General features: G+C 39.7%; 1 protein-coding gene across 1 annotated transcript in view; it reads left to right on the top strand.

Moving 5' to 3' along the window:
* SERGEF (secretion regulating guanine nucleotide exchange factor) overlaps positions 1–16,719 on the top strand; it is a 263,136-nt gene extending 246,417 nt beyond the window's left edge. The window contains exon 11 of the mRNA XM_007497015.2: positions 16,379–16,719. Coding sequence (XP_007497077.2) covers positions 16,379–16,665 — 287 coding nt within the window. The 3' untranslated portion in view covers positions 16,666–16,719. The remainder of the gene's footprint in view (positions 1–16,378) is intronic.
* The last annotated feature ends 6,724 nt before the right edge of the window (positions 16,720–23,443 follow it).

The raw sequence follows: 23,443 nt of genomic DNA, 5'->3' as shown, positions 1-23,443 counted from the left end.
AAAAGATCTCCCATGAAATAAAACTGGGAAAGTAGACTAGAGCTTTATTGTGGAGGATTTTAATAGCTCATCTGAGGCGGGGAGGGGTCTATATTTTGTCCTTATAGTGAATAGGAATTCATTGCAGTTTTCTGATCAGAGAATTGTCATGAAAAGATTGATTTGGTGGCTGGGCGAAAGAGCTGGGCTCGACTAGACTCAAGAGGACCAATCAGTGCTTATTGATTGGTTTGTTAAGAAGCCATTCCAATGGGCTAGGCAACAGAGATGAGAGCCTGTACTCTTGCTATGGCTGTGACAGCACACCTTAAAATAGGGGTGCTCACCTGGGGTCCATAAACTCTTTAAAATATATTTTGATAACTGTATTTTCACATAACTAGTTTCATTTATCATTTTATGCACTGTTATTCTGCAGTGTTCTTAGGCTTCACTAAATTGCCCAAAGGGATCTCAGATAAACACTCAAAAAAAGTTCCAAACCTCTGACCTAGATGAATCCCTTTGAACCTAGCCTTCTCCAGAAAACTTTACCTGACCATCTCAGCCCACAGGGATCACCTCATCTTTGGGCCACCTATAGCAGTATGATAAAGTGGAGAGAATACTAGACTTGGGATTGGGATGAGTAGGATTTGAGTCCCACCTTTATGTGTGTACTAATTGTGTGAATCCTCAATTAATCACTTTATCTCAATTAATCACTTCCCTCATCTGTAAAGAAGGGAATTTGCATCTTTGATCTTTTTTGGTCCCTCCCAGCTCAAAATTTATGCTTCCATGATATTGTTTGCTCTCTTTTCTCGTGAAGGAGGCATGCCAGCTGGACTGTGAGCTCTGTGAGGGCAAAGATCATGCCCAGCTGTATCTCTTTGATTCGGATTGGCAGGTGGTAGAACACACCTAGCACCTCGGAGATGCTCAGTATTTCTGAAATATGTGATTGGCAGCCTGGAGCTTGGATTTACTGAAAAAAAGCTCTGGAGAAGAGTCACATTTTTGGTCCCCTTTGTCCTTCCTCTCCAAGGCCACTCTCACCCCCCCAGTTTCCTCCAAGTTGATAGGCAAACAATCTGTCAGTAGGAGACAAGACACTCCCCTCTGGCTGTTGCTATGGTTACTGAGGGCTACTGTGAACCGCCTGGGCTGTGAGCCTCCACACCTGTCCCTGCAAAATGAGCCCTAGCTTGCAGAACGATGCAAGCAAGGGATTGCAGGTGCCCTGGATCCCATGTAAACATGGTAGCCAGGGCTGCCAGTGACCTCAATATACCTCCTCCTGAAGAATAAAGTATTAGTCTCCCAGCCCTGTCCAGACCTCCCTTATTCTGCTGAGTGTCCTGATCAGTCTTGGAGAAGTGGACTTCCACCTGGCATGATAACAATAACAATAACAGCAATAGTAATAACAATACATAGTGTTTATATAGTGCTATACAATTATTTAGAATATCAGAGCTGAGATGGGACCTTAGAGATCATCTAGTTAACCCATTATTATAGTCATAATAATGTCTATCATCGGTCATTATAATGTGATTGCAGATCCAAATACCAGAGATTCTCATTCACTTATCACCCCCCATGCCAATTACATCTTTGTTCAAATACTCAAACTATTGGCCTCTTCTTAAGCTTTTTTTTTTTTCAATTCTTATCTTCTGTCTTAGAGTCAATACTGAGTATTGGTGCCAAGGCAGAAGAGCAGTAAAGGCTAGGCAATAGGGATTAAGGAACTTCCTCAGAGTCAGAGAGCTAGGAAATGTCTGAGGTCGGATTTGAACCCAGGACCTCTCATTTCTGGGCCTGGCTCTCAATCTACTGAGCCATGAAGATGCCCCCTATCCCACTGAGTTTTAAACTATTTGGGGTTCCCTTAGATCTAGTCTGTTGGTGAGGAAGTTAATCTAGCCATTCTCCATGATTTCCCTACTGTTTTTTTTCATACAATAGACTATCTTCTGTTCTTATTCATCACATTTATTGAATACTTTAAGATGTATAAGATCTATGTGAGGTAAATAATACAAGTATTATTATCCCCATTTTATATATGAAAAAGATGAGGTCTAATGAAGTTATGGATATCACTAAAGATTGACAAAGATGACTAGCATAAGAGGTGGGATTGACCTGGACTTTCACTTCCACGTCCACCATATGTTTCTCTTTAACAGGCTGCTTCTGTGATCTCATTTTTTCTCAAGAGTTCTGTGTGGTGGGGGGAGGAAGAGAAGATCAAAGATTACTGTCTCCATTACACAAATGAAGAAATTAAGGAAAGGAACTTATGTCATTTGTTCAAGGGCCCATAGCTTAGTAACTGATCAACAAGGGGCTATTACTTCTATATCTAACTGGCAAGGAGCCCATAGGCTGGTCCCTGCACTGGCCTTTCTTGATGCACCATTTTTCCCCTCTGGCATTACCCAGTCCAAAATATGGGTTCATCAGGATGAGGAAGGGCTTGAAACCATGCCATTTCAGAAGAAACTGAAGGAACTAGGAAAGAGAAGGCTTAAAGAGACAAGATGACTGTCCTCAAGGTCAACCCTTTGTTGAGTTGAAAGGGAGACTAGGTCATCTTGAGTCCATTGGATAGGTGACCCTAGAAAACAAGGCATGGATGATGATGAATGATTGATGGATGCTGAGGTCATCATTCAAGACCCCAGAATTGTGAAGTCATAGGTGACCCTCCATGACATAACCTTTCCCCCCAGAGTCTGGTGAGTCTGATGATAGGAAGTTAGGGGCAGTGACATTTGCTGTCTCCTATAATCACAGAAAATTCTTCTCTGTAGTTAATAAGCATATTGAGACCACATCTCCAGCAGGGAATGCAGAATTCAGGAAGAAAGTCAGTCCAAGGGGGTGGATCTTTTGTTGTTTGTAAAAAACAGGCCAACATGTTTGCACCTAGTAATTTCTAATTCTGTCGTCTCCAATTCCCAGACCTAAGAATAGTTAACCAAAGCTGAGCTGCTGCATATCTCGCCCTCCCGCTGCAGGTGACTACAAAAATGTACCCCTAGCAGCAACAGAAGCAGCACATTAATTTCTAGACCCATATGGAATTCAACCCTAGGGCTGAGATTGGAGCAAGGACCAGAATGAGAGCTGACCCCTGGCTCCATTAACTCTTTCTCTTTCAGGCTCAGTAGAGTCAGGGTCTTCAATTTTATCCATAGAAGGAACTCTTTTGTCTTATGGTGGTGGAGAGTATCTCTTGGGTGAATGAGGGGTGTCTTACTGTAGTAATGCAAATAATCCATTATCTTTGGAGCACATTTTATAGTTTAAAAAATCCCTTGCACATCTCTTATCTAATTAGGCAAAAGTGATGCTTTCAAGAATAGGGGTTCCTGTCCTTCCATTGTCCATTGTGTTCCCTTTCCCAATTTTCTAAATGCCTCATTTCTCAAGCATGGTCACCAGGCAGCACTTATGGCTAAATCCATGTTTTCTGCTTTCCAGCCCAGAGACTTTCCATTACATCACATTACTTCTGTAGGAACACTATTCCATGGCATTCCTTAGTTTAATCAACTTAGTTTTAACAACTTCTATCTCAGAAATGGGAACAAGATGACTATTCTATTCCCTCCTCAACCCCTATCCCTGGCAACATGGGAATCACAGTAAGTCTTCCAAGTTCCTAGCTGGTATATAAGGAATGTCTCTACTTCCCATGTGGGACTTTCAGTGTCCCTGGAGTCATCATTAGAGAAGTTTTGGGGTGATCTGTTGTTCTTTATTAATTATTCATTCTAAGACTTCTTCAATTGATCTTGGACCCTGGGGTAATGACAAAAATAATAGCCTAAATTTGGCCAGGTAACTGGCTATAGCCTGAAAAAAAAAAAAAACATTTTAGTTGAATGTTAGGAATTCTGGGGGCTTCTTTTTTTAATGTTTTCTACTTAATGCATTCCCAGTCATTGGCGTCTGTTTGTCAATTCTCTGTCCCATTGCTAAGGGATCTGGGGAACTTTGATGTCCTGGTGAATCCAAAATGTCTAATGTATAATCATGGGTAGCACTGAAGCTTATTTAACGTTTCTTAGGGTTAGCTTTCCTCTTTGCATTAGAAAGAGAAGTCTTGAAAAGGGAGTCGAATGGTCAACAGGGAACCTTATTTGAGAAATCTACTGGACATCAATTGGATAATGCCCCAACATTCCCTATCCATATAAAAACTTTGTCATTTCTCTTTTTCTCTCCCCCTCCTCCTGTTTTACAAATCTAGTGATTGCTGCTTGGCCACATCCCATCCACTTCCTGGGAAGAGATCAAGAATGAGGAGTGCTTTTGCAATGTTGAGGAATTTCCTTCAAGTTTAAAGAGTCATCATTTATGCCCTAAGTAGACACTAGGGGGTCTCTATGTTGAGATAACAGTTGAGATTTGATAAGTGCATTTTAAGTCTAACAATGCCTTTTTTCTATAACCAAAGTTGGAGAAAAAAAGGAATTATGTCAAGTTCTTGAGTTCAAAAAGTAATTTATTGGTGTACATATTGGGAGCAGATAACTAGAGAGCAGGTCACATGAAAACAAGCAAGGGGAGTTTAGTAGGCTGCAAACCCAAATGTGATATAGTAGCCAGAACATCAAATGTGGTCTCAAGCCCCAGTAATGGAAGCATAGTATCCAAACTAGTAAAGTTTATCATCCCTCTGAATTCTTCCTTGTTCCAACTCTACCTCAAATATTCTATTCAGTTCTAGGTACCACAACATGGAATTTCTAAGAACCATAGTTCAGTTATAGATATCACAGCTTTAGGAAGGATTTAGAGAATGATCAGGATGTTGAAGGGCACAAGACCATTGTGCCCCTTTCCAGAAAAGGCTGAAGGAATTGGGCAAATTTTGTCTGGAAATAAGAAGACTTAGAGGGATGGGATGACTCTCATTATGTATCTGAGGATTGCATTGTGGAAGATGGACTAGATTTCTTTTTGGATTTAGAGGGTAGAATGGGAGCAAAAAATAAGAGTTACAGGGAGACAAGTGAGACAAGTTTAACTGTGAAAAGTGGTCGGATTTTCTAATGGTGTTGTCTAATTAAGGAATGAGTTTCATTGTAAGGCAATGAGTCCTCTATAAATGGAGGTATTTAAGCTGAGGCTGCTTAAATGTCAGATAAGAATGCTGTGAATACAGAGTTCAAATCTTGTCTCAGATACCTACTAGTTATGTGACCTTCAGCAAATCCCTTAATTTCTGCTGGCCTCAGTTTCCTTATCTGTATAGCACCCAATTTCTAGGGGTATTGTAAAGATAAAAAATTATAAAACACTTTGTAAACCTTAATACATTATATAAATGCTAGTTATCATTATTATTATTTGCTATTATTGTTATTTTTTAATTTAATTTTATTTTATTCTAGTAACAAATCTACATATAAGTTTTCCAAGGTTACATGACTCATGCTCGCGCTCTCTCCCCTCTTCTCTCCCCCCTCCTGGAGCTGACAAACAATTCCACTGGGTTTTACATGTATTATCACTCAAAACCTATTTCCATGTTGCTCATTTTTGTAATAATCTTTTAAAACCAAAATCCCAAATCATATACCCAAATAAACAAGTGAGTGATAAATTACATGTTTTCATTCACATTTATACACCAACAGTTCTTTCTCTAGATGTGGATAGCATTCTTCTCATAAATCCCTCAGAATTGTTCTGGATCATTGTATTGTTGTTAGTTTGCTATTATTATTAAAAACTACTCTCCTGTATTGGGTGGGAGATTGACAAAGGTAGTTTCTAGGACTCCATGATTCTATGATCCCTCTGACATCAGGAGAATCATAGATAAAGAATTATAGAATAATAAGTTCATACATCTAGAACTGGAGGGACTTATTTCAAAAGTCTTCTAGTTTAGCCTCCTCTCCCATCATTTTACAGATGAGGAAAATGAGGCCCAGAGAAGTTAAATGTTTTAATCAAGGTCACACAGGTAACAAGTATCCTTCTGGGAATTTCTTTGGAATCTTAAAAGATCACCTAGGTGGAAAGAATCATAATTTAAATTACTTGAGATCATAGTAAGGGAACCTAGAGGTCTAGTCCAACCCTATCATCTTATAGCTAAGGAAACTGAAGCTAAGAGACTTGCTTAAGGTTACTCAGCTAGAGAAGAGAAAACCTGGAATTGTCTTCAAGCAAAGGAGAAAGGAAACCTCGGTATTATTGCTCATGGCAGCCTGGTTTTGCTTACTCTGGACAAGCAGTCCCTCTGGGCTTCACTTATCACTCACGTATGACTTCACATGGAAGTTTATGGAAACTAATCCAATCTCATTCCTGGGGGACTTCCCAAAGGAAAAGCCTTTGGATGCTCTCTGCTTTCATCTTCCCACACAAATCTGATTCTTCTCATGTAGTAGATTCAGTTCTCTCTTTCTCTCTGACCTTGCTTTCCATCTCTTCTTTCATTTTCATGAGGGCAGTCTTTGACCCTGCAGTGTATTCTTGTGACTAATAAACCAATTACTCTCCTCCCCTAGCAACATAAAAAAGGTCTTCTCCCAATTGTCCTTTCAGATCCATCATCAAAATATTCCCCATGCCTGGAGAAGAGCTTTATCTTACAAGAGGCAGTTCTCAAGCTGAGATAGGGAGGTGGGGAGAGAAGATGCTACCGAGACAACATTTTGTATTGTTTCTGCCTCATTGTCCCACAGCCCAGAAGGGGTTAAGAATGACCTACAGGCAGTCTGCACCCAAGATGAGAGAGGAAATTTGTCTTAGGGTAGTTATATTTCTGATATAGAAATAGAACAGGGCTTCATGGACACCAATGAGAATGTGTCAGAGAGGAATAATCCCAGAGGTGGCAGTTTTTAATTATACCAGGAATCTAGGGGGAAGATCAATGGGGAGAATGGAGGCAACTAGGTGGCTAAGTGGATAGAGACAGGAGGTCCTGGTTTCAAATCTAGCCTCAGATATTTCCTAACTATGCAATCCTGGGCAAGTCACTTACCCAATTGCCTAGCTCTTACTACTCGTCTGCCTTGGAACCAATACTTATGATTAATTCCAAGACAAAAAGTAAGGGACAAAAAAATAAGAATGGGGAATGAAGGGGGGCACTTCAGCTGCCTCTTAGCTTCTCTTTTTAATAAACCCTTACCTTCCATCTTGGAATCAATACTGTGTATTTGGTTTCAAGGCAGAAAAGTGGTATGGGCTAGGCAATGGAGGTCAAGTGACTTGCCCAGGGTCTGCTAGGCAAGGACCTAGAACCTCCTGTCTCTGGACCTGGCTCTCAATCCACTGAGCCACCCAGCTGCCCCCTGCCTTCTAGTTTCTGGGTGGCAACAGCAGCAAAGGAACTCAGCCCTTCCTGATGATTTATTATTGCCTGCCAGGCAAGCCCAATCAAACCTGGGTATCCCCTCAGGTAAAGCAGAAAGAGTCCTGATTCTTGAGAGCCTGAGTTCAAATTTTCCCTTGCTGCTAATGTGACCTTGAGCAAATCAAGTAAGTTTTGTTAAGTCTCTGTTTCTTCTTCTGAAGAATTAAAGTTTTGACTAGGTAGCTTCTGAGGTCATTTCCCATTCTAGATATATGATCCTATGATCTCTCATGCCTAGCCCTAGTTTTGGCTCTGTTCCTACCAGTGCCTCCAACGCACAGGGTAGGCAGTGGCTCTAGTCCTCACCCTGCACTGGTCAGTCTCTTGGATAAATACTATTTTGCAAACATCCTTCTTAAAAGATGGCATCCAAGGGCAGCTAGGTAGCACAGTGGATAGAGAACCAGGCCTAGAGCTGGAAGGATCTGAATTCAAATGTGACTTCAGATGCTTCCTAGCTATGTGACCCTGGGCAAATCATTTAACCCTGACTGCCCAGCCCTTGTTACTCTTCTGTCTTAGTTATATACTAAGATAGATTTTTAAGCCTAAGGATTCATTTCCCTGAATATTGGGGGTAGCTAGGTGGCTTAGTGGATAGAGAGCCAGACCTGGAAATAGAAGGTCCTGGGTTCACATCTGGTCTCAGACACTTCCTAGCTGTGTGGCTCTGGACAAGTCATTTAACTCCATTGCCTAGCCCATAGAACCAATATACTCTATTGATTCTAAGACAAAAGGTAAGAGTTAAAAAAAAAAAAGATGGCACCCAGGGCTGAATGGATACTCTAGCTATGGTCTGACCCAGAAAGAGGGCAGCAGAACTGACACTTCTCTTGGCTGGGATTGCTATCTCTCCTTTACTATTGGTCTCCTGAGGCCATGCTAGCTTTTATTGGTTACCACATCATGTCATTGATTTATATATACTTTCACACATTTCTTTTCTTGCTCTAACTTGGCTTTCTATTATGGCAGCCCAGGCATCAGTTATCCTAATGGTTAGACCAAATTTGGATTACTTTGGCAATCAGGTGGCTTAGTTGATAGAACACCAGACCTGGAGTCATGAAGTCCTGAGTTCAAATCCAGCCTCAGATCCTTACTTAGCTTGGTGACCTTGGACAAATCATATAATCCCTATTTGCTTTCATTTCCTCTTCCATAAAATTGTGATTTTAATAGGACCCAGCTCCCAGGGTTATTGTGAGTCTTAAATGAGGTAATAATTGTAAAGCACTTACCATAGTGCCTGGCACTATATAAAAGTTAGTTATTAGTATTATTTCATAAAAACTGAATTAAAACAAACACAAAACAAACAATGTTTGTCTTTTAATACTCTGGGTCCCCATTTCCCTTTCCCTTACCCACCTGGCAAACAGAGACAGCATCTGCTTTGAGTTTCATCTTTCATCTCATATGATAATATATATTTTTTAAATTATTCTTCTGATATCTCTTGCATTTCTAGCATCTCTGCCCTGGCTATCATTTTTCTGCTTCCATTCCTACCCAATTATATTGTGTCTTCATAATTCTCCTTAGTTATCTGGCTGGCAATGATTTTCCTTGGGAAGGCAAATATGTACCTTTATTTGAAATGCTCACAGCATATCAGACTATGGGTGTGAGCCAGAATTGCAGGATGCTCTGCTCCCAGGATCTGGATAGTTTCCAAATCCAAGTCATTGTTTCTTTCCACAGCACAGGGCTACAATCACCTTACCAGAAAGACTTAAAACATCTAAAATAACTATCCATTCATCTCCCTGTCTCTGTCTCTTTCTGTCTCTCATTGTCTCTGTCTCTGTCCCTCTATGTCTGTCTCTGTCTCTGTCTCTCTGATCAGTTATTCAGGGACACAAAATCACGAGACTGAGACAGCTTGGAATTTCATGTTTGGCCAGTGCCAGTTACGCAGACTGTCCCAGGAAGATTCTCCTGTCAGCGTCTTCTAACCTATCAGATATCTCTGCCCAGCTCACTTGTTTTTCACATGTCATAGTCATCCTTGTCTGAACACTAGCCATAAGAACTCTCTACTATTTTACTTGGGTAAAAAATATCCTCAGCTGAGTCTCATGAGGATATGTAATAGACCATAAAATCATAGAATGTCAGAAATGGGAAGAACCATTTGTTGTAGATGGAAAAACAGAGCAACTATACAAGCAACTTGCCTCCTCTTCCTCTTCTTGGCCCAGTATTCTTTCCAAACATGTTTCCTATTTGTAGGGAACCAAAGAATCAAGCCTCACCTCTGTCCTCAACTGTAAGGGAGTTTTGTGAATTAATTCTTTATTGTTTAGTTCATGAACCCATGGAGAATACATCTGAGGCTCCTAAGCTGGGAATACCCTCCACAATATGGGATATAAAATTCATACCTACATGCTTATTATTAAAGTCTGGAAAAAGGCATACAAAGTTGATTCTCTCCTAGGTATCAATGAGAATACCCAAAAGGATCCAGAAGGGATTTTTCTGAGATAATGTGGAGGAGGATACTAGGATAGTGGAGGGAGGGGACGTGATTGGACACCTACCCATGTTCCACAATATGTCATAGGTAAAGCAAGGTGGAAATATGAGAGATCACAGAATCACAAAATCTCTGACTCAGAAAGGACCTCAAAGGAAATCTAGTCTTAACTCTTCACTGAGTCAGAATTCCCTCTACAATCTCTCATCTGTGCTTCATTGGAAGACCTCTGGTGGCAGAGAGCTCACTGTCAAAGTAGTCCATTCCAACTATGTATAGTTCTCATTGTTAAGCCATTTCCCCAAGGGTTTTTTTTTTTATCATTAGCTGATCTTTCTTTCATTTCTGTACCTGTAATTTTTAAATTCTGAGTTTGGCAAGGAGCTCTGTATGCAGTCACATTGATATTTCTAAGCGTCTACCCCCCTTTTTCCATCCTAATGAATCAATTGTGAAGTCTCCTATCCCTCTTGGACCAACTTCCAAGAAATTCAGGGCTATCTTAGATGCACGGTGGCTGGCCCTCAACCATCTTCAAGCCAGGCCTGGCGCCACACACCTATAACACTTTCTGACAAAGATCAAAGCTGGTGGATCGCTTAAGCATAGGAGTTTTGAGCTGTAGTGGGTTAAATCAATCTCCTAAGGGGACCAGGTTCTCTCAGAGACATAATTAGTATCACATTTAAGATCATAGTCATAAATCAAGGACCCAAAAAGAACAATGTCAGTTCAGACTCCACTGAGTAAGAAATAGTAACCATCCATTGGATTAAAGATTAAGTTAGTCAAGTTGTATTTACAAACCCTTTCCTTTTAAGTAGTTCTAGAAAATTACCTAAATAAGGTATTCACTTAACTTTCCTAGATGTCACTTCCTTCACTTGTAATATGAGAGAGTTGTACCATCAGAAGCTATGTCTTTAAGAGGTGTCTATTCTAATCAGCCCATTATAATACTCATGAGCTGGCATACGTCTCAGGCAACAGTTGACAACTCAGTTCTGTCCTTGGCATCATCCCCAGCAAAGACTAGTTCAGGTTTCCATATTGCCTACTTGAAGATCCTCAGTATAAATTCCCATGGCTTTAATTTTATTGCCCCTAAGTGATCACAGGGACAAAAAGACTAAATTTCCAGAAGCAGGCTTCATCCTTGTCCAGGAGAAAGAGCAATGACCTGGGAATCAGAAGACCTGAGTTCTAGTCTTGGCTCTGACTCTTAATATATTATTCAACCTTGGACAAGTATCTTCTCTTCTTTGGAATTCATTTTCTTCCTCTGTAAAATAAAGAGTTGTATCAGATGCTCTTAAGGCATATTTCCAAACTTGATTCTTAAAACTCAATTTGAAAAAAACCTAAACCCCAAATGGATTACAGCTTCTATGGGAAATTACTCTCTTCCCTGAGGATTCCCAGCTTATGATTATTAAAAATGATAGGATAGTAGAATATAAGAGCTGGAAAAGCCTAAACAAGTGATGTAGTCCAGCACTCCCTAAGATGAATTCCTGTTTTTCCAGCTTCAACAAGTGGCCATATGACTTTTTCCTGAACACTTCCAGTGATGGAGAACTCATCACTTCCCAAAAAACTCTGTTTCATGATTGAACCCCTTTTATTTTTAGAAAATTATTTCTTCTACAGAGGTGCTTCCCTTTGATTTCTTCCCCCTTTTCCTAGTGACGCTTCCAGGGCCCAGCAGAACACATCGAATCCCTTTTTTTTGCCTGACTACCCTTGCAGTTAGTGATCATATCCCTGCCTAAATCTTCTCTCCTACAAGCTAAGAGAACATTTCCTTAGAAACATACCATTTACTTTCCCTCAGAAATTTTATGACCCTCTCCAGCATGGCTACTGGTTCTCCTACAACTCCTGAAACTGAGTGATATGAAAAATATAGGTTCTGCAGATTTTGTTTTCCATCTCTTCCTTCACCAGCCCTTCTATAGCTTCTTATCTCCAAAAACATTTATTGTTTTTATGTCATCCACAAAGGCCATGAAAATTTGAAGAGGGAAACATTCCCTCATCTCTCTCCCGTTTTAATGAGATAGTCTCATTATGAACATTTATTGAGAACCTACTAAGTACAAAACTCTGCCTCCATCCCTCACATTTAAAGAGCAAAACACATTGCATATCTTCTTTGGAATGTCTTCTTAGAGTTTCCAAGAACATGGATACAATTTATTTATTTTCTATTGGACTTCTTCAAATTGACCATCTCATTAATTGCCTAACCTGATGGTGTCCTCTCACTTGGTATCTCTATCCCAGAAATTTTCTTCAGAGGCTTAGAGATCTCATAGCTTGCAGTTGATATGATGATAAAGCAAGACAAAAAAGATGTAGACTTACTTAGCTTCTCTTTTCCTTGCTTTTTTCTACCAAGGAGAATTATTTTTCAGATCTAGAAATATGGGAAAAATAGGACTAGCAAGTCACTAAAACAAGTGAGAAGGAAATTTAAGACCATCATATCTTAGCAAATCTCAATGAATTAAAAACCCATTGAATTTAAGTCTCAATGAATTTAAGACAAAAACTGGATCCAAAAGTACTGAAAGAACTTGACCACTTGAAGCCCTGTCAGTGGCCTTTGGAAAATTATGGATAATTAGAATAGTGCCAAAGCACCAAAGTTAGGGAAATGTCAAATTAATATGTTTTTGTTGATTAATTGAAAATACTGTCTGGCTTTCAAAAAGGAGAACTTCTTCAGATGGCAAGTAAGTTTTGCATCAGTTTCTATAATCCATTTTGAAAAAGGATAGTTTGGAACACTTGGGAAAAAACCTGGTCATTTCTAAGAGGCAATGTAGACTTATCAAGAACAAGTCATGAGTAGGTCATGGTCCCCATAGTTCCTGCTAATGGGAGGGATGAAGCTGGTAGGTCATTTGAGCTCAAGAGTTCGGATCCCTAGAGAAGTAAGGATAAGAGTGATTTTTGTCTCTCTATGTCTGGCACAAATATGAATATGATCAATGGGGGAAAAAAGGGCCATCAGGCTGCCTAAGGAAAGACAAACTGATCCAGGACCAAAAAACAAACAAACAAACAAAAAACAGATTAGTTTCCATTTTGACCAGTCCTGGGATTAGGCTCTTGAATGACCACAGTACGTCCATCTTGACTAATATTTTTGACCCAATCTCAAAAAAAAAAATAACTTAACTAAAAACCAGTCATAATAAATCTCATTTTCCTTTATTGGTAGATTGGTAGATCAGAAGAATAACAAAATGAAAATGCCTCAATTTCAACATATTATTTGGAAGATTCCCTTGCATTACCCTTGTGGACAGGAGAAATATGGGCTGGATGATATCATATAGCTAGTCAAGAATCTAAGCTGGTTGATTGTATTCAGAGTAGTGATATAAAGAGATATTAGAAGACCCTTAGTGATTGCCTTGGGGATCTGTCCTTGGTACCATTTTGATGAATATTTGTATGAATGACTCACATGGGAACCTTATGGCATGCTTATCATATATGAAGATATCCTAATGCATAGAGCAATACCTACTACTACTTTAGTCAGCAAAACTGGAGTCCAGACACATCTAGACAGGCTTGAATTATTGTCCATAGAGAATAAAACAAAAATTAATGGGGATAAATTAGTCTCCGTTTGAATTCATAGCCTGGCACATACTAGGTGGTTAATAAAGTTTGTTGAGTTACAAAAATATAAGGATAGAAGACATAATATAATACATGTGTTCTGGGGTTTGGGGTAGACTGCAAACTATATATAGGTCATATGACATGGCAGCCAAAAATATTTTTTGATCTTGACCTGCATTTATAAAAGCATTTTTTATCCTCTAAAAGATGATAATCTTATTGATATCTATCCTGGTGAGAGTTCTTCAGAAGTATTATATTCTTCAGAAGTATTATATTCAGGTCTGAGTACCACATTTTGAGGAAGGATACTGACATACTATAATGAATCTACAAAAGGACAACATTAATGGGGATGAGACTAAGATCCAGTTATAAGATAATTAGTTTAAGGAACTAGGGATAATTAGCTCAGAAAAGAGAAAACTTGGGGCAGATGGGTAGATATGATACCAGTATATGAATGGGATTTGGGAGGCTTACCTTGTATAAAAGGAATTAAATTAATTATTCATGGCTCTTTAAGGAGGAAAATAGGAGCAACCAGTTGAAGTTCCAGAGAAACTGATTTGGACCAAATATAAGGAAAGGTTTCTTAATAATTAGAGCTATCCAAAAATGAAATGAGAGGGAGGGTATTGAAGTTTCCTCTCCCTATTGGTCCCTTAGTAGAAAACTGGGATGATTCTTTAGAAGAATGGCTGTTAATGGGGATTTCTGTTCAGATGCAAGCTTTGGTAGACCTACTTAATTACAATTCTGCAGTCCTGCACAATAAACACATGAGCCATAATAGCTACAATCTTCACAATAACTATGTGAGCTACAATGCAGGTAATTCTGTCCCCTGAATGTCAGTACTGGGCACAATGCAAATGCTTAATAAACATGACTTCTGAGTGCCAGAGAGAGAGAGAAAGTGACTTTCCCAGAGTCACATAGTGAGTCAGCTGAGAAGCTAGCACTTTGTTTCATGTCACTCTCTCTCTCTGTTTAGACCAGGCCTTCTACTTGCTATAATAAAAGAATCCTTGAAATTCTACCTTCTCCATAAAGGAAGCCTTCCTTGAGAATGAAAATTCAACCTCTTGCCCTATGTGCAGGACTTTTCAAGAGCAGGACTTCCCACAGAGTAAGGATATAATCAATATACATGAAAGTCCCAAGGCTACCACCCTTCTTAACTCAGGCATATGGGGATTACAGCAGTGATGCTGGTAGGAGTCCATGAATACAAATATCCAATGTGGGCCAAGGGATCTTAAGCCTGGTATCAAATTTTCCCCACAGATGACTTGGAGAGGTAAACATTTGATATGTGTAGAATAAACAAGAAAAGAGTAAGATGCTTTGACTTGTACAGTAATAATTATATATGAGATAGAAATTGGGAACCCCAGAATCTTAGAGCAGGGAAAACCCTTAAACACCCACAGGAGGGGTCTGTTATTCTTTCCAAAATCCAGGATCCAGAAGATAGAGGTTCAAATTGTGGTTCTGCCACCAGATTACCGTGTGATCTTGAGTAAGTTCCTTCTCCCTAAGCCTCAGTAAAATGAAGGAACTGTATGAAACTATCTCAGGGTTTCTTTTTTTCTCCAACTGTTGTAGACACTGGATCTAAGAAATTCTTTTATGAGCTTATCACATCATATAATCGTGCATCCTAGTTATCTGTTCTTGTCCTATTCCCCTCTACTAGACAGTAAGCTCAGTGAACGCTGACCTTGTCTTATCTTTGGACCTCTTCAGGGGCCAAGCACAGGTTATAGACAGTTGGTGTCCAATAAATCTTCATTGAATTGTATTAAGCCCCTTCATTGTTCAGAAAAAGGAGACTGAGGTACAGAAAGGATTCAGGAGTCAATGAAGTCAACATAGCAACTCTTTCGACAAGGCTAGAAGCAGAAACCAGCTCTAATTGTCCAGACTTTTGATATGCTTTAATTTTAGGGAAACAGGCTTTCTATTTGACAGACTCTTAGTGTACTCACTATCCTTTCTCATTGGTTCTCTTCATCTGTTGCCAAATGAAACCTGTCAACAAGTATATAGATTTTTCTGATGTGCCATTGGGAGTCGCATACTACTCCATGTGCTGGAGAGAGAGAGAGAGGGATTGCTTTACTTTTTATCAAAAGCAGTAGGATGAATTATGTCCCTCAGGAAAGCTGGCTAGCAATTTTGACCCAGGGAAAGAGAGGCCCATGGTGCTGTGCCCAACATCGGTGTCCTCTATGCATTAAGTCAATAAACATATAGATATCCCAGGGGCCTTTATGAAGCCCCTAAGTCCCAGATTGTGATAGGTCCCCAGATTTTGCCTTCCAAATAATAGCCCCATTTCTCTAGAGAGAGAACCATTTGGTAGGAAGATAGGGACCTGCTGGTTGCTGCCTTGTGGCCAGGCCCTGCCCCTCCTTCCACCCCTACTCCTGCTGCTTGTCAGCTGGTATAGCTCTCTGAGGCTGGGCACATTGCCCAACCAGGTGGTGAACTGGGCCCAGAGCCACCAAACCTCCTTCCTATCCTAGATTAATACCTTCCAATTGGCCTGTCTGCCAGTGAGAATGAGCACACTTGCTTCCCCATCCCCAAGTCCATAGTCCACCATACCAAGATTAACCTTTATCCTTAAGCTTAATTGATAGGCATCTATCTTTCTCTACCCTAGAGGATGGAGACCATTCTAGGTGCCTTGGACACCTAGTGGTCAGCCATAGGATGCTAGGAAGGCCCAAGAATGTCCTCTATGCACCAAAGAATGGGAGCTAGCCCAGGGGAGCTAGGTAAAGCAATTCAAAGCCTAGAAGTGTACTCTGCTTGTGTTCTAGGGAGATATTCATGTTTTTTGTCTCTCCTCTCTTCTGTAGGAAGCATGTGTTATTCCTGGGGCTGGAATGAGCATGGCATGTGTGGAGATGGCACCGAAGCCAACGTCTGGGCCCCGAAGCTAGTGGAATCTCCAAGTTTAGCCCTGTGGCTACGTGTGGGTTGTGGTGCTGGTCATTCTCTTGCTCTTGGCCAGAGCCCAGCTTCCCTATCATTGTGCTGGAACCCCTCAGGATCCAGAATCAAGCCAGATCCCCTGGAGAACTCACAGCAAGAAGAAACAAAGGAAAGAAGCATAAACATTATTCGCACACCAAGTATATCTTGAAGTAGGGAGTTTTGTGTTTAAAGGGCCTTTTAATAAAATTGATTTGGACAGTTATGCCCCTGATACATGTGTGGTAAAAGGGATGGACTTGCTATTTAGGACAGCACAGGTGAAAAATGGGTAGATATTTAAGAAGTGCTGACTATTTGACCAGCTGGATGAGATATAGGGAAAGGACAATTTCCTAACACCCAAGAAACTTCACTCTTCAGCAAATCAGAATGAGAACAAAGGAGCACCATTAACAGTCTCTGAAAGGTAACAAGCTTATAATGTATACAGAATGGGGGAAAGATATTAGGGCTCCATCTGCTCTCTGCAGTGTTGGGTCTCCACCATCTTCTTCCTACCAGCCTTCAGTAGTGCTGAAACCAATAGCCCCTTCCAATCAATGACTATAGGTTTTTGCAAAGGACTTAAGAGGTTATCCTGTATGGGGATTCTTAACTCTTTTTTTGTGTCATGGAGCCCTTTGGCAGCATGGAGATACCAATGGACTTTCAAGAGTAATATTTTTAGGGGGCAGCTGGGTAGCTCAGTTGATTGAGAGCCAGGCCTAGAGATGGGAGGTCTTAGGTTCAAATCTGGCCTCAGATACTTCCCAGCTGTGTGACCCTGGGCAAGTCACTTGACCACCATTGCCTAGCCCTTACCACTCTTCTTGCCTTTGAGCCAATACACAATATTGACTCCAAGACGGAAGGTAAGGGATTTAAAAAAATAAAATAAAAAAGAGTAATATTTTTAATATACAAGAATAAAAATACATAGGATTACAAAGAAAACTATATGGAAATGCAGTTTATATATATATGTATACATACATATATATATATTTAAAAGACAAGTTCATTGTCCTGATTAAAAATCCTCGATCTAATCAATAGTTGGGTTTCTTCATGCTAGGTAAAAGTATTCTGCAAATACTCTATGTCTATATGATTTTCCATCTTTGTGTGGTTTGTTCCATGGGTTAGTAAAGTAGTCTATTACACTCTAAATGTCTAGTTGTGAATGTTGCTCCAACTGACTCACTTCTGAGAAACACATTGATGAGAGCACAGCCCAAGAAGGTTCCTACCCCCCAACAACCTTTTAGATGAGAATAGAAGAACTGAAAGCAGAAAGCTCTGAGCAGCAGGAACCCCAGTAATTCTGTCACAATTACGGATTTCTTTTCTGGCCAGGGATTATCAGTGTTTGGAGGGTCTGGACCCAGTGAGAGTTACCTCAACCAAAAACCTCTTGCTTTTGATTCCATGGGTATTTGAAATTGAGCCTGAAACATGGTCACCTTCTTCTGGAGTGACTTCAGCCTTGGGTATATTGGCTATGTGTTCTCCCACTCCCTCAAAGAAGTCAGTAGAGAGTCTAGGAAAATGCCAACCTGGAAATCAAGAAACCTGGATTCTTTCTTCAACCTCAGTTTCCTTCTCAGTCAAATGAGGCAATATGATTTATCCCATATTTGATCAGCACTTACTGTGAGCAAGACTGGGTTAGGTGCAGAGATATAAAGGCAGATTAGACATGAGCTTTGCTCCCAGTGAATTTACAATCTAATGTGAGAGGAACATGTCCACATGTAAATAGTCCCACAGCTCTGCCTGCTGTACAATTCCACTTGGATGACTTGTTGGCATCCCAAAGTCATCATGTCCAAAACAGAATTCATTAGCTTTCCTCATAAACTCTTCTGTCCTCCAAACTTCCCTATTTCTGTTGTATATTTCTATTGACTATCCTTCAAGTCACTCAGGTTTATAAACTTAAACTCATCTTTGCTCCTTCATTTTCCCTCAAGCCCACATCTAAATCTAATAAATAGCCAGATCCTATAGATTCTACCTCCATGATTTCTCATTTGTTCCTTTCTCCCCACTCATACTACCTTTCCTTGTATCTCCAGTAGTTAACATAGATAGTGTCTACACACTGTAGGCACTTAATTAATGCTTATTGACTGACTGACTCCTCAGACTATCTCCCTACTTCAGATCTCCCATCACTTCTTGACTGAACTATTATAAATACCTCTTAATTAATTTGTTTTCCTGCCTCTAGTCTTTCCCTTTTCTAATCTATTCTCTCAAATCTCTCAAAAATATTCTTCCCAAGACATGCATTTATCCTTTTTACTCCCCTTCCCAAAAGTCTTAAATGGCTCCACATTACCTATCAAATGAAAAACTGCTTAGACTATTGTTCAAAGTTATCTACTATCTGACTTGAACCAATTTGTCCAGACTTATTTCATATAACTATTTCATTCAACATTTCACCTCTCACCCTGCAAAATTTGACTAGCTACTAGTCCATGTGTTTAACATTCAATCTTCTACTTTCCTAACTCCAGGTAAACCATCGATTTGAATTATGATCTTTTTTTAAGACTTGGTTGAGGTGGCCCAACCTTGTAGCCAAGCTCACATACTCTTATATGTACCTGTATACTCAATTATATTTGGAGAAGAGAATCTGCTTATTGTTTGGGTAGTTCCTATGTCAGGAACTAATTGTGGGTATCATACTCCAGACCAAGGCATAGTTCCTCTGGAGTCATGAGGATTTGGGGCAAAGTTCTGTTAGATCTCCAAAGCCAATGTTGGTGCCTATAAGGCACTCCTCTTTGGGGAAGTCTGTGACCAAAGGAACTAATTGAAACTGGGGAGCATGATATTGAAGTCTCATTTTTGAAACAGAGTCATCCATACTTGCCTCTTTTCTGATGCTGCCTTTTATTGAATGATGACAAAGACTATGATCATAGCTTCACTTCAATGCCACAAACATTAATTAAGAACCTGGAATGAGCAAGGGATTGGGTTTGGCACTGGGAATAAATATGGTAAATAAAATATAAATGCCCCAAGTTCAGGGATTGTTTCATATTTATTTTTGTATTCTTAACTCTTGGCATTAGCACACATTGTAGACTTAATAAGTCATAGGATCAAAGAGCTAGAAGGTACTGCAGAGACTATCTAGTTCAACTCCCTCATTTTACAGGTGAGGAAACTGAGGCTAAGAGAGTGACTCACTCAAGATCACACAAATGGTGGACATCCAAGGTGAGATTTGAACCCAGGTCTTTTGATTCCAAAGTAAGTACTCTTTCCAGAGCACCAAAATGTTGAATGAATTGAAGGAGCTTACTATCCATTAGAAAGAATAAGAAATACACAATAATTATAATGCGATTTATATCATAAGTGTGAACTAAAGCTTCATGGAACAATTGACATGTGAGTTAAGCCTTGACAGAAAGGAAGAATTATACTAGGAAGAAGGGAATTGTGGGAAGAACATTCTTGTCAGAAGGGTCAGCCTGCATTGAGAAGCCAGGACAAGTTAGAATTTGGAGAACAAGTAGTAGTTCAGTTTTGCTAGACTTTAAAGCCTAGAATATAAATGTAGAATATAAACTGAAAGGTAGGTTGTCATCAGATTGTGGTGGATCTTGAATACCAGGAATTTATCTTTTGCTTGGTAAGGGCTAGAGTCTTTGATGCTTTTTGAGCATAGGAGTTGTAGTTTGGCATTTGCTTTAGGAAGATTACTCTCTTAAAGAGTGAAACATATATTGGAGAGGGTAGAGAATAAATGCAGGGATTGGAGAAGATGGAGCCTAGAGGCCAGAGAGATAAATTAGAAGGCTCAAGGCCATGCAAGAGGTAAGGTAGGCTTGCTCTAGTCAAGAGGGAATGAATTCCAATGATATTGTTAAAATAGAAATGCTAGAAATGAGCAACTGATTAGAAGGCAGTGGATGGGAGGAGAGTTGAACAACCAAGAATAATTCTAAAGTTTCAAGCCAGGTTGACTAGGAAGTTGATGTTATCAGTAGCAGGCATAAGGAAGAGGGAAGGGAAAGTTTTGGGAGAAAGATTCCAATTTCCATTTGAGGCATATTGAGTTTGAAATGATGGATATTCTGGGGATAGCTCAGTGCGAAATTAAAAAAAACAAGACTAGAGATCAGGGGAGAAGTTAGGGCGGAAGTTATAAAATTTGGAAGCCATCTACAGAGAAGTAATTGTTGAAGCCATAGGAGTGAATAAGACCATCAAGGGAAAGAGTGCAGGAAAAAAAGATAAGAGAGCTGAGGTTGGAGCACTTAGGGAAAGCCATGTTTATGTGACAGAAGGATAAGAGGAGCCTTCCAATTAATCAAAGCCAGAAGAAGAAAGTCAATTGTAATGGAATTCAATAGAGGAGAAAATATCAAGAAAAAAGAGTGGTCAATGAGTTACCAAAATGAAAAACAAAAAATAGTCATAAATTACACATTAAGAAAAATTAACTGACCTCTGTGATAAAATGCTAGCCAGACAAATGTTGATCATTTGACAATCCTATCTTCAGTTACATCAGATACTGTAAAAATGTCAAGAAAAAATTACCTTAGGGAGGTGGGATGAGGTTTTGGATTTGGTGATAAGGAAGTCATTAAGGACTTTGGAAAGATCAGTTTTAATAGAGTGGTAAGGGTAAAAAACCAGATGGCAGAAGGCTGAGGACAGAGAGGAGATGAGAAAATAGGGCAATTAGAAAAGCATTACTTTTTCCAGAAATTTAGCATAAAACAAAAGGGATAAGATGACAGGAAAATTTTGGAATATAGGATGCCAAAAGCATGGAAAGAGAAGAAATGAATAGAGGAAGATAATTAGAAGATGAAAGGAGATGAGTGGTTAAAGAAACAAAAACTCAGAAAAGAAAGCAAGGGTTGGAAATTAAGGGCACAGATGAAAGTGGTAAAAATTGATAATTGAGAGGACCATTTCATCCTCTGAGGGAAAGAAGAGAGAACAAGTATAGACAGTTTAAAGTGTTGGAAAAGAAAATTAAGGGAATACAAACTGAATGGCTTATTTTTAATTGAAATTTTAATTTAATTAATTAATTTAGAATATTTTTCCATGATTTCATGATTCATGTTCTTTCCCTCCGTTTCTCCCCCTCCCCTACCCCATAGCTGACACCCAATTCCACTGGGTGGCTTAAACCTTTTTTAATAAACTAGAAGACAAATTATTTGCTAAGAGAAAGAAGATAAAGTTATGGGTTAGAAGAGAATGAGAAAGTTAGGGATATTTGCTGTGGAGATTATGATAGGCAGGAAACAAAAGAGGAACAAAATGCTATGTAGTGGTGAGGGACCATTTGAAGGTGGATAGCATGGATTTATAGAACTGGTCCATATGGTTTTATAATTTCCTCCATTATTACTCAATGGTTTGAGAGTAAATAGCAGAGAAAGCAAAGGGAAGGAGTGGTCTGAGATCAGGGGCTTAGAAAAGCAGAAGTTGCAAGGGATAAGGAGTTTGAGAACAGAGAGCCATACATTATTTATTTAAGTAGTTAATCATAAAGCCAAGACCCTAAAATGTGGGGGGGGGGGGGAATAAACCAGAATAGGGATGTTAGAGTGGTGGAAAAGAGGGATCTAGAAGGCATGTAAGGGTGAAGAGTAAGTTTAAGAGGGTGGGGGAGAAGTCTAAAGATAAGAGAGCAGTCAGTGAGAAGAATGTCAGATTTTTTAATCTTGAAGTTGCAGAAACTTGGGCCATTAGTGACAGCTAAGATGTGCTCACTTGAGTGGATAACTGAAGTAGAGTGAAAATGGAAGTCATACATTGAAGAGACCAAGTAGTTGAGAGGACATGGTGCTACAAGGCTCTTCCATGTGAATATTAAAGTCTCCAAGCATGATACTAGGAGATGAGTTGGAAAGAATCACTATGAACCATGTATTGAAGTCAGTGAGAAAAGTGAGAGATTGTCTTGGCCATCAGTACAATATTGTGACATGTCAGGAGAGAGTGATAGAGTCAAGTGTCATGAACCTCAAAGATTATTGAATGATAGCAGCACAATGAAGGTCTGGAAAAGACATGGATGATGAGTAGAGGATGCTAACTTCATTTTTTTAAATCTATGTGTCATGAGTGGGGCAAGAGAGGAGGAGCAGCTGACATTGGAGAGAGTAGTGAAGGCTATTTGCCCTCTAGGGGAAAACCAAGTTTTACTTAAAGGAACAGATGAGGAAGAGATTGAGGATGAAGGGGAGTTGGTTTCCAATTGGATGAGGTTTAGTTCCACAGGACCAGTGGAAGTGATAAGAAGGACAGATAGAGATCAGAACAGGCAGGACTCAGTTATATAGAGAAGCAGGTATGTGAGGAAGTAGGTAGCAAGGTGAAGAAAGAAGTGGCTGCATAGTACACCCATTATCAATGACAGGAATTAGGAGAATAGGAGGTTTGAGGGTAAAGTGGAGGAGCAAGTCATCCATGAAAGTATTGAGTAAAGATTTGGAGAATTAATCTTTGAATATTTCATTGAATTTAAAACCATGTTGTACATGGTGAGGTCTCCCTCTTCCCCAGTGCTCATTGTTTGATTCCCTGTCTCCATGGTGATTCATTGATGATTCAACTTCTGTCCAATTTTGAAGGACTGGCCATCTCACAACAGCATTGGGAGACAATGCAAAATGTCAGAGCCTCTAATCCTACCCATCCCTCCAGGGCCAGCCTATGAAGCTTTCCACAACCACTCCAATCTTCTTTGATCTCCCATTTTTCTAGAGCAATAGACTTGGATTCAGGAAGATCTGGTTTCAAATCCCAACCTAGATGATTACTTTGCCATCCTGGATAAGTAACCTCTCTGCATTTTTTCATCTGATTATGAGTATAATAATATCACCTACCTCACAGGATTGTTGTGGGGAGCAAATAAAATAATATGTGTCAAGTGCTTTGCAAAAAAG

The sequence above is a fragment of the Monodelphis domestica genome, chromosome 6 (genome assembly GCF_027887165.1).
Source record: "Monodelphis domestica isolate mMonDom1 chromosome 6, mMonDom1.pri, whole genome shotgun sequence".
Lineage (NCBI taxonomy): Eukaryota > Metazoa > Chordata > Mammalia > Didelphimorphia > Didelphidae > Monodelphis > Monodelphis domestica.
Note: the sequence above shows the minus strand (reverse complement) of the source record. Positions and strands in the feature narration are given on the sequence as shown.